The 11,636-nt window shown below is 39.6% G+C and overlaps 3 protein-coding genes across 4 annotated transcripts; 1 reads left to right on the top strand and 2 right to left on the bottom strand.

Moving 5' to 3' along the window:
• Positions 1 to 744: 744 nt before the first annotated feature.
• Positions 745 to 2,204, bottom strand: LOC149406479 (uncharacterized). The gene is made up of 2 exons (XM_089606931.1): positions 1,767 to 2,204; positions 745 to 1,647 (listed from the first exon to the last, which is right to left on the bottom strand). The coding sequence occupies exons 1-2, from the start codon at positions 2,109 to 2,111 to the stop codon at positions 961 to 963; spliced, it is 1,032 nt and encodes a 343-aa protein (XP_089463057.1). The 5' UTR covers positions 2,112 to 2,204; the 3' UTR covers positions 745 to 960.
• Positions 2,205 to 4,275: 2,071 nt separating this feature from the next.
• Positions 4,276 to 10,229, top strand: LOC149406478 (alpha-mannosidase At3g26720-like). Of its 2 annotated transcripts, none has more exons than XM_089606923.1 (29): positions 4,276 to 4,590; positions 4,679 to 4,762; positions 4,874 to 4,962; positions 5,041 to 5,215; positions 5,284 to 5,403; positions 5,507 to 5,590; positions 5,672 to 5,743; positions 5,808 to 5,921; positions 6,017 to 6,117; positions 6,193 to 6,286; positions 6,380 to 6,547; positions 6,655 to 6,732; positions 6,797 to 6,862; positions 6,963 to 7,019; positions 7,178 to 7,397; positions 7,524 to 7,666; positions 7,766 to 7,834; positions 7,949 to 8,008; positions 8,127 to 8,198; positions 8,316 to 8,363; positions 8,461 to 8,580; positions 8,739 to 8,804; positions 8,923 to 9,035; positions 9,108 to 9,192; positions 9,276 to 9,386; positions 9,467 to 9,562; positions 9,643 to 9,690; positions 9,781 to 9,849; positions 9,920 to 10,229. In XM_089606923.1, exons 1-29 carry the CDS (start codon positions 4,378 to 4,380, stop codon positions 10,136 to 10,138), a joined length of 3,054 nt encoding a protein of 1,017 aa, XP_089463049.1. In that variant the 5' UTR covers positions 4,276 to 4,377; the 3' UTR covers positions 10,139 to 10,229. The 2 variants fall into 2 exon arrangements, with proteins under 2 accessions (XP_089463049.1, XP_089463041.1); XM_089606915.1 differs by having other exon boundaries at positions 7,518 to 7,666.
• Positions 10,230 to 10,547: 318 nt separating this feature from the next.
• LOC149406477 (uncharacterized) lies at positions 10,548 to 11,243 on the bottom strand. Its single transcript, XM_089606942.1, has one exon. The coding sequence runs from the start codon at positions 11,217 to 11,219 to the stop codon at positions 10,653 to 10,655; it is 567 nt and encodes a 188-aa protein (XP_089463068.1). The 5' UTR covers positions 11,220 to 11,243; the 3' UTR covers positions 10,548 to 10,652.
• Between the last annotated feature and the right edge of the window lie 393 nt (positions 11,244 to 11,636).

The following is an 11,636-nucleotide window of genomic DNA, read 5'->3' as shown; positions in this document are numbered from 1 at the left end:
GGGGATGAAAAGTAGGTCTTAAATATGTGATTTCCATTGATTGGGTCCCATGCTGCTTTTTTTTTTACGGTTTTTTGCTTTTACGGTGACTCGAATGTAATCTTGTTTTGGAGTAGGATGCTTTTAACAACTAAGCTAGCCCCTCTTATCTTATTAGCACTACAGCATTTTGATCCTCTTTTGGTATAGAAGGTGCATTTGAGTCATCTTTCTCTTTACGGATTCTGGTTTTATAAACAGTATTTACGTTACTGGTGGTTAATGGATCGGAAATCAATTGGTGTCGTCTCTCTTTACGGAGTCTTGTTTTATAGAGTAATGACTTTATTAGTGTATGGATTAGAAATCGATCGAAATACATATTGGTCTCATCTTTCTCTTTGCAGAGACTGATTTTGTAGAGTAATGACGTTATAAAATCTTAAATACAAAATTAATGCACTCATGTGAGACGTAGACATCAGATGCGCTAAAAAAACCACTTGAGAACTCGCTGGTATACCATGGATTTCTCGTTGTTTTCTTCAAAAAATACATGGTTTCAGCTTGTACTCGGGTTTCGTCTCTCTCCAAGATCACATAACCGAGATATCATATTTTGGCACTTTGTTTTCCAGTTTATGCGTTGGTATTGGTATACCACTCGTATTCCGGTTACTTCGTGGATTTTTACCAAGATTTTGAATTTACTGGTATGGTTTAAAACCTTAGTATTAAACAAACTAAATAGGCAACTAAGCTGTGCTGGTTTCACTCCCGAACAAACCTTTTTAATTGTTTAATTTGTGGGAGGAAATTACTGTTCAATTGTGTGTTTCTTTTTAATGAACACAATTGACAAATGATTAATAATGGGTCTATCAGAAGGTTAAAAAAAAAAAAAAAAAAAACTACAAATACTTGTAATGCATCCATATTACACAAACAACCGGTACTACATTAAAAAGGACCAATAAACTCTCACTCCTCCACTTCCTGCCTTGTTTTTACGCGGTATTGACGACCCGGTTTCGGCTTCTGAGACACCACCGCGGCTTCGAGTTGCTGGTCTTCTTCCATGGCCGAAGCTTCCCCCGTTTCTGCCTCCGCTGCTGCGATGGGTGCGTGGCCGATCCCGACCTGTTGCACCATCTCGGTGCAGGTATCGACCATCGAGGCATCTGGATCATCGTCCAGATTACACTTTTTCTTCCTCGGGATGAACGTGACCGGCCTCTCGCCCGGCTCAACCGGTTCCTCGCTGGACTTCTTCAGGGCGTTCAAGAGATCTGCGTAGGCTTGTTTGTTCGAGCGGTCGTCGTCGTTCATGTCGCTCGAGGAATCCAATGTATAGCGAGTGTATCTGCTCGGATTCATTACATAGTCGGGAACGCCCGCTCCGCTCTGCTTCGGCTGGGTCTGGGTCTGGGACTGGGTCTGGGTGTCGTTTTGGTGATGGTTGTCGAGGGTGTCGGGGTCGAATCGAACGCGCTTCTCGGGCTTGGAATCGGAGGAGGGGTTTTTGTCGTCGTTCTTCCTCTTCAGAATGGATTTAGGGTTCTCCTCTTTCTCCGCCACTGAATCGTCTTCCACGGCTCTCGCGAAAACTCGTTCTTCGTCTCCTTTCACCTCCCCAACTGCCAGCCTGTCAAACTCGTCTTCCTCTTCCTGCGTATTTCAAGTTTCAACATTCAATTTCACAACTCTCACTAACAAAAAAAAATAAAAAAAAAATAAAAAAAATCCATTTCTTAATTCAATTTCAGCTGTACTGATACCATACATACCTCGAAATCAAGAGTTCGATCTCGGCCGATAGAGGCTTTGATGTCCCAGTCTGAGTCCTCGTTTTTCGGTTCCGACTCTTCCGCTTCCTCTTCTTCGTCTTCTTCTTCTTCTTCTTCCTCTGCGTATTCTGCTCCATCGGCGTATTCGTCGTCGAGGAGGTCCTTGTGAGGTTCGGGGATGGGCTTCTCGCGGTTCCATTTCTGGCGCTCGATTTCTCTGTCGGTGAGGCACCACATAGAGCTCAGCGACGAAGACGATGAAGATGACGAAGCCGGTGCTGAAGAAGAAGAAGAGCTCAGAGAGCCGAATATTTTACCTACGCGAACGTTGAAGGAATCTTCCATGATTGCAGAGCTCAATTAGGGTTTTTTTTTTTCCTTCTTTCTTTCACTTTTGGGGGTGAAAGCGATTCTGTTCGCAGTGGTGTTTGTGTTTGTCTCCAATTTCAGTGTTTTGCGGGGCGGGCAAGTAACCAAGACCGACAATTAGGATGACGTCATTTGTTCTACAGTCCAACTTCACACAAAGCCCATTTTCTTTACGGGCCAAGCCCATCCTTAACCAATTGTGGAAATTACCTGAGTTACTTTTTTTTTTCGAAGTTTCTCTTAAAGTAACTCTTTTCTCATTATTATTCTGGAAGAATCACATTCCATGTGTTCATTTTTTTTAAAATTTTTTTTATTCATCCTTCTCGTTTCTCAGCTCTCTTCTTCACCTAAAAAAAGTGGAGTGAGTCTTTTCCTTACGCTTATATTTTCCTGTGATGATAGAGGGAAGAAGAATTTCGGTAATATTTTGTCTTTGTATTTAGCTCAGCAAGGTATATTATAAAGCGTTTGGGTGCATTTGAGGGAACGAAGATTTAAATTAACAAAAAATTAGCAAAATAGCCAACTCAAACGTTGAGATTTGCTAAATAGCCAATGTTTTGTAAATATTAAGTAAATAGCTACTCGGATGACGTGACCCAATTAGATGTTTTTTCAATTCCGAAATCTGTCCTTTTAGAGTTTTGAATTCTGAAAATATTTGAAATTTGAATTTTTTAGGCTTTCTATAATTTTAAATTTGAACTGGCCGAATTTATGTGTGTACACGATTTAGTTGTTTAATTATTTTCTTATATGTAGCAATTGAATTAATGTGGCTGTGCATTGTTATTTTGTTTCCTTATATATTTGATTTTTTATTCCTTATTTACTGTTTTGATTATTTCTTTACTTTTTAGTTTGATTTTCCTTAATAGTCGTTATATTGATCTTCCTTATTTACTCTGAATGAATCAGGTCTATATTTTTATTTTTGTTGAAATTTTAGGCTATTTTTGCACAGGTTTTCATAGAATTACTATTGTATTTACGTATATTTACTATTACTGTTATGTTGCAGTTAAGCTTTTTGAACGTCAATGGCTGGAAAACCATAATCCATTGTCAAGTGGTGTAAATACAGAATGTAATCAACATGATTTACAAACTGTTTTCGGTAGACAACATTATTGTGAGCGTCTTATTTCTTATGGCGGTTATTTTTGTTCTTGCCATCGTGGTTGAGTCAAATTAACCCTGTTTGCAGTAAATACGCGTTAATATTCCAATTTCATTAGATATAACAAATTCATAACTTGACATATTCAGCAGTACATACATGGAATTATCTCCGTCACAACTTTTTAATTGACATTTTCGACAGTAAATACACGTTTTAACAAAGAAACAATAACATCTAAAATACCTAGACATCATATTCCTTTTCAACAACATCACACATAAGTCATTGACGTCTATATGCACACATTTTTCCTTTTAATTAGACCACAAGCCATGTATAACTCGCCCACTAGTAAATACACACAAGTCATTGACATATTATGTAGTAAATATATGAATCTTTATCCTAAAGAAAGATGACTAACACAAAATCCATGTTTTTCAGTAACAGAATTCTGTTACAGATATTCTCTCTCTCTCTCTCTCTATTGCTTCACTATCTCTTCTCTACAATAATGAACAAATAAAAAATAAAAATAAAAAACATAAATAGATGAGAACAAATTGTTCAATTTGCCTGAAGTCCTAGAAAGTTTTTAAATGTGAGGATTTCTACACCCCTCCCATATAAAAAAAAGTATGGAGAAGAAGAAGCATCGTCAACTACTGGTGGACTTGGCTATAATTCCTTTATTTGTGTATGTCGTATTCAACTTTAATACGATATACAGAAATAATGTGAAAGATATATTTGCTTTGTCGTATAGATTTTATATAATAATGTGAAAGATATATTTGCTTTGTCGTAGAGATTTTATATAATAATGTGAAAGATAAATGGATAAAGCTAACCCTTACTGGATAATCACACAATATAAGATTATTTTATTGCTGCTCGCTTAAAACCTACTCTTCTCTCTCGAGAATGTCCTAATCAAATAAACAATTGATGTAATGTAATAAATATAGAAATAAACGGGAAGTCATTATCACTCATCCACATCAGTAGAGAGAGAGAGAGAGAGAGAGTCAACCTATTAACCTCTGATTGTCGCTTTGCAGGGAAGCTAAGCAAAGAGAACAATATATGTGAATTTTGGAGGCAAAGTCATTATATATGATATCGAATTTAATGGCGGCGATTCCGATGATGTTGTGGTTGGGATTGTTTCTAGTATGGGGAGTGGAATCAGAGTTCATAGAGTACGACACGGCGGCGAAGATGGTGGCCGGAAAAATAAACGTGCATTTGGTGCCACACTCACACGACGACGTTGGGTGGCTCAAGACCGTGGATCAGTACTACGTCGGAGCCAACAATTCAATTCGAGTACTCTTCTCTTCTGTTCTCTCACTTTTCTTGTCTTGCTTGATCTTGATGGAAAATTGAAATGTAACACAACATTTGGTTTCTCCAGGGCGCTTGTGTTCAGAACGTACTGGACTCGGTGATATCGGCATTGTTGGAGGACAAGAATCGAAAGTTCATCTACGTTGAGATTGTAAGCTCTTTATTTTTATTTTTATTTTTATTTTTTTAAATTTTTACTGTATGTATTTGTTTGTAAATGTAATTTTTTGTGTGTGTGTGCGTGTTTGTTTTTGTTGGAAAGGCCTTTTTCCAGAGATGGTGGAGGCAGCAGAGCAAGGTCATGAAGGAGAAGGTGAAGGAGCTCGTCCAATCCGGTCGCCTCGAGTTCATGTAATAACGCTTCTCCGTTTGGAATTTGTTTGATTATTCTTATTTGATCTTTGATTGTTTGTTTGTTTGTTTGGATAGCAATGGAGGAATGTGCATGCATGACGAGGCGACCCCTCATTACATAGACTTGATAGACCAGACCACGCTCGGCCATCGCTTCATCATCAACGAGTTCTCTCAGACTCCGCGAATTGGCTGGCAGATTGACCCCTTTGGCCACTCTGCCGTGCAGGCCTACCTTCTCGGGGCCGAGGTATGTCCGTGTGTGTGTGTCTCTCTCTCTCAATAACCCCATACCACATTTCTCTCTCTTTATTGCAGCTGGGGTTTGATTCCCTGTTCTTCGCCCGAATCGATTACCAAGACCGTGCAAAGCGACTCCAAGACAAGACTCTCGAGGTCATATGGAGAGGCTCTCGTTCCCTTGGTGCTTCGTCCCAGGTCCATCCTTTTTTTTTTTTTTTTTTTTTTCTGTTGTTATCCCTTACTTGGTTTCGCTCGGATTTCAATCGCTTATTATTCCATTTTCTCGCTTTCTTCTTAGATATTTACCGGAATCTTCCCCAGGCATTATGACCCTCCCGATGGTTTCACGTTTGAAATAAATGATGTTTCGCAGCCTATTCAGGTAATCCCTCTTACTCTCTCACTCAACAATGCTCCGACAAAACCTGTATAGACATATGTTATGTTCGGGTTCTACTTGTAGGATGATATTCTTCTGTTTGACTACAACGTTCAAGAGCGTGTCAACGACTTTGTTGCTGCCGCTTTAGCACAGGTGAGATTTTTGTAGACGAATTATCTGTTATAAGCTGTGTTGTAACTTCAGTCTATGGTTTAAGGCTAACGTGACGAGGACAAATCACATTATGTGGGCTATGGGGACCGATTTCCGCTATCAATATGCAAATTCATGGTTCAGACAAATGGATAAGTTCATCCACTATGTCAACCAGGTAGTCTTATATATTCCCTTAAAAACTATTATTCACACACAGCATTAAATCCTATTGAGAAGATCAATTGCTTTGACCTGTTCTGTGATTCATAGGATGGGCGTGTGAATGCATTATATTCAACGCCATCTATCTACACTGATGCAAAACACGCAGCCAATGAGAAATGGCCTCTCAAGACCGATGATTTCTTCCCGTGAATGAGATTTTCACCTTTGATCTTATCGATGATTTCCCCATTTTTAAGTATTAATATACGCTCTGTTTTCAGGTATGCAGATCATCCAAATGCGTATTGGACCGGCTACTTCACTAGTCGTCCGGGACTTAAGCATTATGTCAGAGTCCTGAGTGGTTACTACCTGGTATATCAATTTTTTTTTTCCCACATATGTTCAGGCTTATATTGTGTGATTTGTCTTCCTAAACATCTCTTGATTCTTTGTGATTTTGATTAGGCAGCGAGGCAGTTGGAAGTTTTGAAAGGCAGGTCGGCTTCGGGCCCGCACACTGATGCCCTAGCCGACGCTTTGGGAATCGCTCAGCATCACGACGCAGTTAGTGGCACTCAAAGAGCACATGTCGCTGCCGATTATGCACTCCGACTTTCAATAGGCTACAAGGAGGTCCGTGTTTTTTTTTTTTCCGACAACCATCTTGACATATGATGTTGTTTCAAACTAATGTTCACAGGTCATGTTAATTGAATGTGTTGCCCGTGAATCGTTTTTAGGCTGAAAAGCTAGTGGCTTCTTCTCTAGCGTACTTGACCCAATCAAGTTCGAGTTCTGAAGCTGCAGAGTTACAACAGGCAAGTCAAGATTTCTTTCGTTGATCTTTCCAACTGTAATTTATTGTGTTCATGGCGTTTGCAGTGCCCTCTCCTGAACATAAGTTACTGTCCCCCATCAGAAGCTGCCTTGTCTGATGGGAAAAGTCTGGTAAGGTCGCTTCATCTAACTGTGTTATCAAGCCAATAAATAGAGAATTAAGTGATGATCGAGCCTTTTATATGCGATCCCATATCACGTATGTTTTTAGGTGGTTGTCGTCTACAATCCACTTGGCTGGAAGAGAGAGGAAGTTATACGAATCCCTGTAAGTACTTTTCTCTTTTGTTCTCGCCTTTTGAGTTGGACACTTCATTAAAATTACTGGTTGTGAACTTGAAAATTTTAGGAGGCTATGCATTCTGTTAAATGTGCTTATTCATGGTTGACTCGTCTGGCTCAGTGAAACTTCGTTTTCTTCTGTAGGTTTCCTCTGACAGGGTCATTGTCCAAGATTCTGATGGAAAAAATGTAGAAGCTCAGCTTCTTCCTATATCAAACGCCACATTAGGCATAAGGAATTACTACACCAGAGCATATTTGGGAAAATCTCCAAGATATACGATAAAATATTGGCTTGCGTTTTCGGTGTCAGTACCACCAATCGGTTTCAGCACTTACATCGTCTCAACTGCAAAAAAGACAGGTTAGTTTATTGGAATGTTACATGAGTTTAACCTGTGTTCCCAATTATATGGCGTGATAATTAAGTGCCTGTTCTACTCTTTCATCTGTGAATACTCGTCCACTTTTCTTTTTTCCTTAGATAAAGGTGGTCCTAGTTCAGTCATTTCCACCATCTACACACCAAAAGGAAATATGGACAACGAACTAGAAGTTGGGCAAGGAAGTCTAAAGCTAATTTATTCTCAACGCGAAAGAAAGCTCACACATTATGTCAATAGAAGGACTCTGGTATGCCATATCATTGATGGTCAAAACCCCACTACATTTTTTATTTAATATTTGCATACAAGAGGGTGGTTGTTTACCGTCGTGTACTCATTGGTTAAGGTTGAAGCATCTGCGAAGCAGTCTTACAGCTATTACAGTGGAAATGATGGGACTGATAAAGACCCTCAGGTAGTCAACTATTGTGTATCTTTTAGTCCATATCTCATTGTCTTGCAGAACTATTTAAGTTGGCTGTGGCTGAGTTTCATTAATTTCTTTATTTTATGTATCCCTCTGTTGAAGGCTTCTGGGGCATATGTCTTCCGTCCAAATGACACGTTTCCCATTAAACCTGAAAGCCGGGTAATAAACATATTGTTAATCTATTGTTTCACCCATTGTTCGTACATAGCCGGGAACATTTATTCCCAGATTAAGTTAATTCAAAGTTCATGAACAAGTGTTCTGTTCGTCTACCCAGGTGATTTTGAGAATTGTTCGGGGTCCAATATTGGATGAAGTACACGAGAAGATCAATCCATGGATATCTCAGGTTGTGTGATGATTTAGATACGCAAAGTATATCTTATTTTTTGTAGTGGATTTTTTCCCCTCACCTGGGAAATATTACATCTACTTTTCCATGACTATATGCCATGTGGATTACTAGATTACGAGAGTATTCAAGGAAAAGGAACACGCGGAAGTCGAGTTTACTGTAAGTGGGCTCATTGTGCATAGATTAGTGAGTAGCTACGAACACAAGTTTTTTCTACAATACTATTTTATATAGAGAACTTGTGTCCACATTTTAGATTGGACCTATCCCCATTGACGATGGTGTTGGCAAAGAAATCACAACTCAAATTACAACCACCATGAAGACTAATAAAACGTTCTACACTGATTCCAATGGCCGTGACTTCATTAAACGGGTACTATATATTGCTTCTCATCTTTCATATATATTAGTTAGTTAATTGGTTTCTCCTCTATTATGGAATATTCCCATCTTATTTCTATTTTTGCTGTTAATTTATTCCTCAGTTTAGTTTCAGCTTCCATGTATAATATTTGTCAAAATGATTTGCAGATTCGAGATTTTCGATCAGACTGGGAACTGCAAGTAAACCAACCAATTTCTGGAAATTACTATCCTGTAAGATATCATCTCTTGATCTTGATATTCCTGCTGAGCCTTTTTTTTTTCAGGAATGATCTTTGCTTTATTTATGGTTTCTTTGCTTATAATGGAGGCCGTTATTCGTCATTGTCAGATTAATCTAGGGATATATGTGCAAGACGGAAGCTCGGAACTTTCAGTTTTGGTTGATCGGTCGGTGGGTGGAAGCAGCTTAATCGACGGTCAGATTGAGCTGATGCTCCATAGGTTTGTTTTGGGCTCATAATAGTTGGTTATTTTGGCAGAGTAGTTGAATCACGAGCTCGTTTTGTTGCACAGGAGATTAGTCCATGACGACATGAGAGGAGTTGGTGAGGTTTTGAATGAAACAGTTTGTGTAAACGACAAATGCAGTGGCTTAACTGTCAGTACTTACTTCCTTGCTCCCACTCCCACCCGAAATAAATGACTTCTAAGTAACTTTATTTTTTCGGGCTTGTGTTTCAGATACAAGGAAAATTTTACGTAAGAATCGATCCTCTCGGGGAAGGTGCCAAGTGGCGGCGTACAACTGGTCAAGAGATCTATTCTCCACTACTCCTGGCATTTGCAGAACAGGTGAATGGTTTTCACGTAGGTGTGTGTGTATTTGTTTGGGTGAGCGAATTCTGATGATTTATTATTAATGGTTGTGGCAGGAAGGAAATGAGTGGATGAATTCTCGCGTGACAACATTCTCAGGAATCGATCCTTCGTATGCTCTACCGGAGAATGTTGCAGTAATAACTCTGCAGGTATAATGTTTGCTGCAATATCGTGTTGATTAGGAGTAAAACACAGGGTTGGATATGAAGATTCGGAAATTTTTGTGCAGGAACTTGAAAATGGAGAGGTGCTTCTTCGAGTGGCCCATTTATACGAGGTATTAATAACCCGCATATTTATATGTATTCCGTAGAGACAGAATTGGTGACATTGATTACTGTTGTTGAATCGGAATGAATATGGAAAGAGCGGAGAGGACAAGGATTACTCAAAATTGGCGAGTGTGGAGCTAAAGAAGCTATTCCCAAAGAAGAAGGTAAAAAGCTGAAAGTGAGATTTCTGTTTTGGTTTTACACAAACCGGCTCATATCATCCGTGATGTTTAGATAAGCAAAGTGAGGGAAATGAGTTTGTCGGCGAACCAAGAAAGAGGAGAAATGGAGAAGAAGAGGCTGAAATGGAAAGTGGAAGGAGAAGAAGAAGCTGTGGTAAGAGGAGGACGAATAGAGGCATCGGAGCTCGTGGTGGAACTTGGGCCTATGGAGATCCGCACTTTACTCATCCAATTTACCCCAAACCCAAACTCACTCTCTGCTTCTATTTAACATCTCATATAGTATGTCACAGTAACAAAACCTCTTATGTTAGGCTTTTGTATGTCATGAATGATCAATGAAACTGGTGTTCCTTTTTTTTTTCTTGTCTTAATAATAAACTTGGTCAATTATGGCATTATAGCTAAAAAGCATGGCAAGTGACCAAACCAATTTCATCTCCCCCAATTTCATGCTATGTAGAGTTATTCCCACACGGCGAAACAAAAAATGATTTAATGGAACCGATGATGCCTATACCTTTTGTGCTGGTATGTTTCTTTTAGGCACTGAAAATGTGAAAACAGACTCGATGTAACATTGGCATTTTAGCTGCAAACTATGGCGAGTGATTCAATGCATTGATATTAGGAGAGCGTGGGTCAGTAATTCCACCATTCTACACAACGAATTTCACTGATACAAAAAAACATTCCGCTGATTTCAATTCTATTCCTTCTCTAGTCTTGTTCACAACCATTTCATTCAATAAAAAAGAAAACCAACAAAAAAAAAATTACAAAACTCAAGTCGCAACAGTACCAGCGTCCTTAGGCTTTTTGTCGCTGGGTACACTGATGAGACGCGTTCTCTTCTTCGACTTTCTGATCTTCTCTAAGGTCTTTGGATTCGTGACCTTCTGAAGCTTAGTACCAGACTTCATGATGTTCTCTTTCTTCTTCTTCTCTCTCGCTTCCCTCAACAGCCTCTTCTCCGTCTTGTTCTTTCGGATCACTTCCTTCAACTCCTCTTTCCTCTCTCTGAACGCCTTCTTCAACTCCTTCTCTTTGTTCCTCTCTTCCACGCTCTTCCCCATCCGGACCTGCGTCGCCGAGGTCCTCCGAGTCCGGACCTGCTTCCACTTCCGACCGGAGACCTTGCCGGCGATCACGCCGTCGTAAGTCGGCCTTCCGAAGATCGGTTTGTCCGGATTCTCGGACGATGCCACCGCCGAACGCTTCGCCGTCGGAGCAACCGTCTCGTCGAGATCCATGGCGTCTTGTTCGCCGTCGGCCTGGGCTTGTCTCTTGCGTTTGTAGGTTTTGCCGCCGAAGCCTTCATCGAGACGTCGAAAATCGATCATGCACGCCATGGCTACTCTGCTCTGCAAAACCCTAACACCATACCTGACCCGGGAATTTTATTTATACATCACTCGTCGTCGCCGTTATGGCCCATACTTTGCTGGGCCTTAAAATGGGCCTTTCCAGTAATTCCTTGGCCCATATCTTCATGAAAAAAAAATGGTATTAATTGCTCTTTAAATTTTTGCGCAGTTTTTCATATATTAATGCCCTGCATTTATATAATTTTAGATTAAAAAAAAAGGCACAAAAAAGGGATTGATTTGGCTTATAAACATATATATGTTTTCTTTTCCCAAATTTCATATTATCGTTTTAACAAAGAGGTACAACCAAATCAAAAGGTGACATTTTTTTTTTTATTAGAGCTGGAAACACAGCATTTTGTTCGACTAAAAATCTTGATTAGAGCTGGAAACATGACT

Source organism: Urtica dioica, chromosome 1 (genome assembly GCF_054948205.1).
Source record: "Urtica dioica subsp. dioica isolate 48M chromosome 1, U.dioica_male_clone48M_v1_H2, whole genome shotgun sequence".
NCBI classification, from domain to species: domain Eukaryota; kingdom Viridiplantae; phylum Streptophyta; class Magnoliopsida; order Rosales; family Urticaceae; genus Urtica; species Urtica dioica.
The sequence above is the reverse complement of the archived record's forward strand: the minus strand, read 5'-3'. Positions and strand labels throughout refer to the sequence as shown.

Bases quoted from the DNA above. Each gene is read 5' to 3' on its own strand.
- LOC149406479 (XM_089606931.1), bottom strand. From the start codon at position 2,111: ATGGAAGATTCCTTCAACGTTCGCGTAGGTAAAATATTCGGCTCTCTG. The intron at 1,648-1,766 runs GTATGTATGGTA...TGAAATACGCAG, and splicing joins ATCGAACTCTTGATTTCGAG to GAAGAGGAAGACGAGTTTGA.
- LOC149406478 (XM_089606915.1), top strand. From the start codon at position 4,378: ATGATATCGAATTTAATGGCGGCGATTCCGATGATGTTGTGGTTGGGA. The intron at 8,364-8,460 runs GTAAGTGGGCTC...TCCACATTTTAG, and splicing joins ACGCGGAAGTCGAGTTTACT to ATTGGACCTATCCCCATTGA. The intron at 9,691-9,780 runs GTATTAATAACC...GAATATGGAAAG, and splicing joins GAGTGGCCCATTTATACGAG to AGCGGAGAGGACAAGGATTA.
- LOC149406477 (XM_089606942.1), bottom strand. From the start codon at position 11,219: ATGGCGTGCATGATCGATTTTCGACGTCTCGATGAAGGCTTCGGCGGC.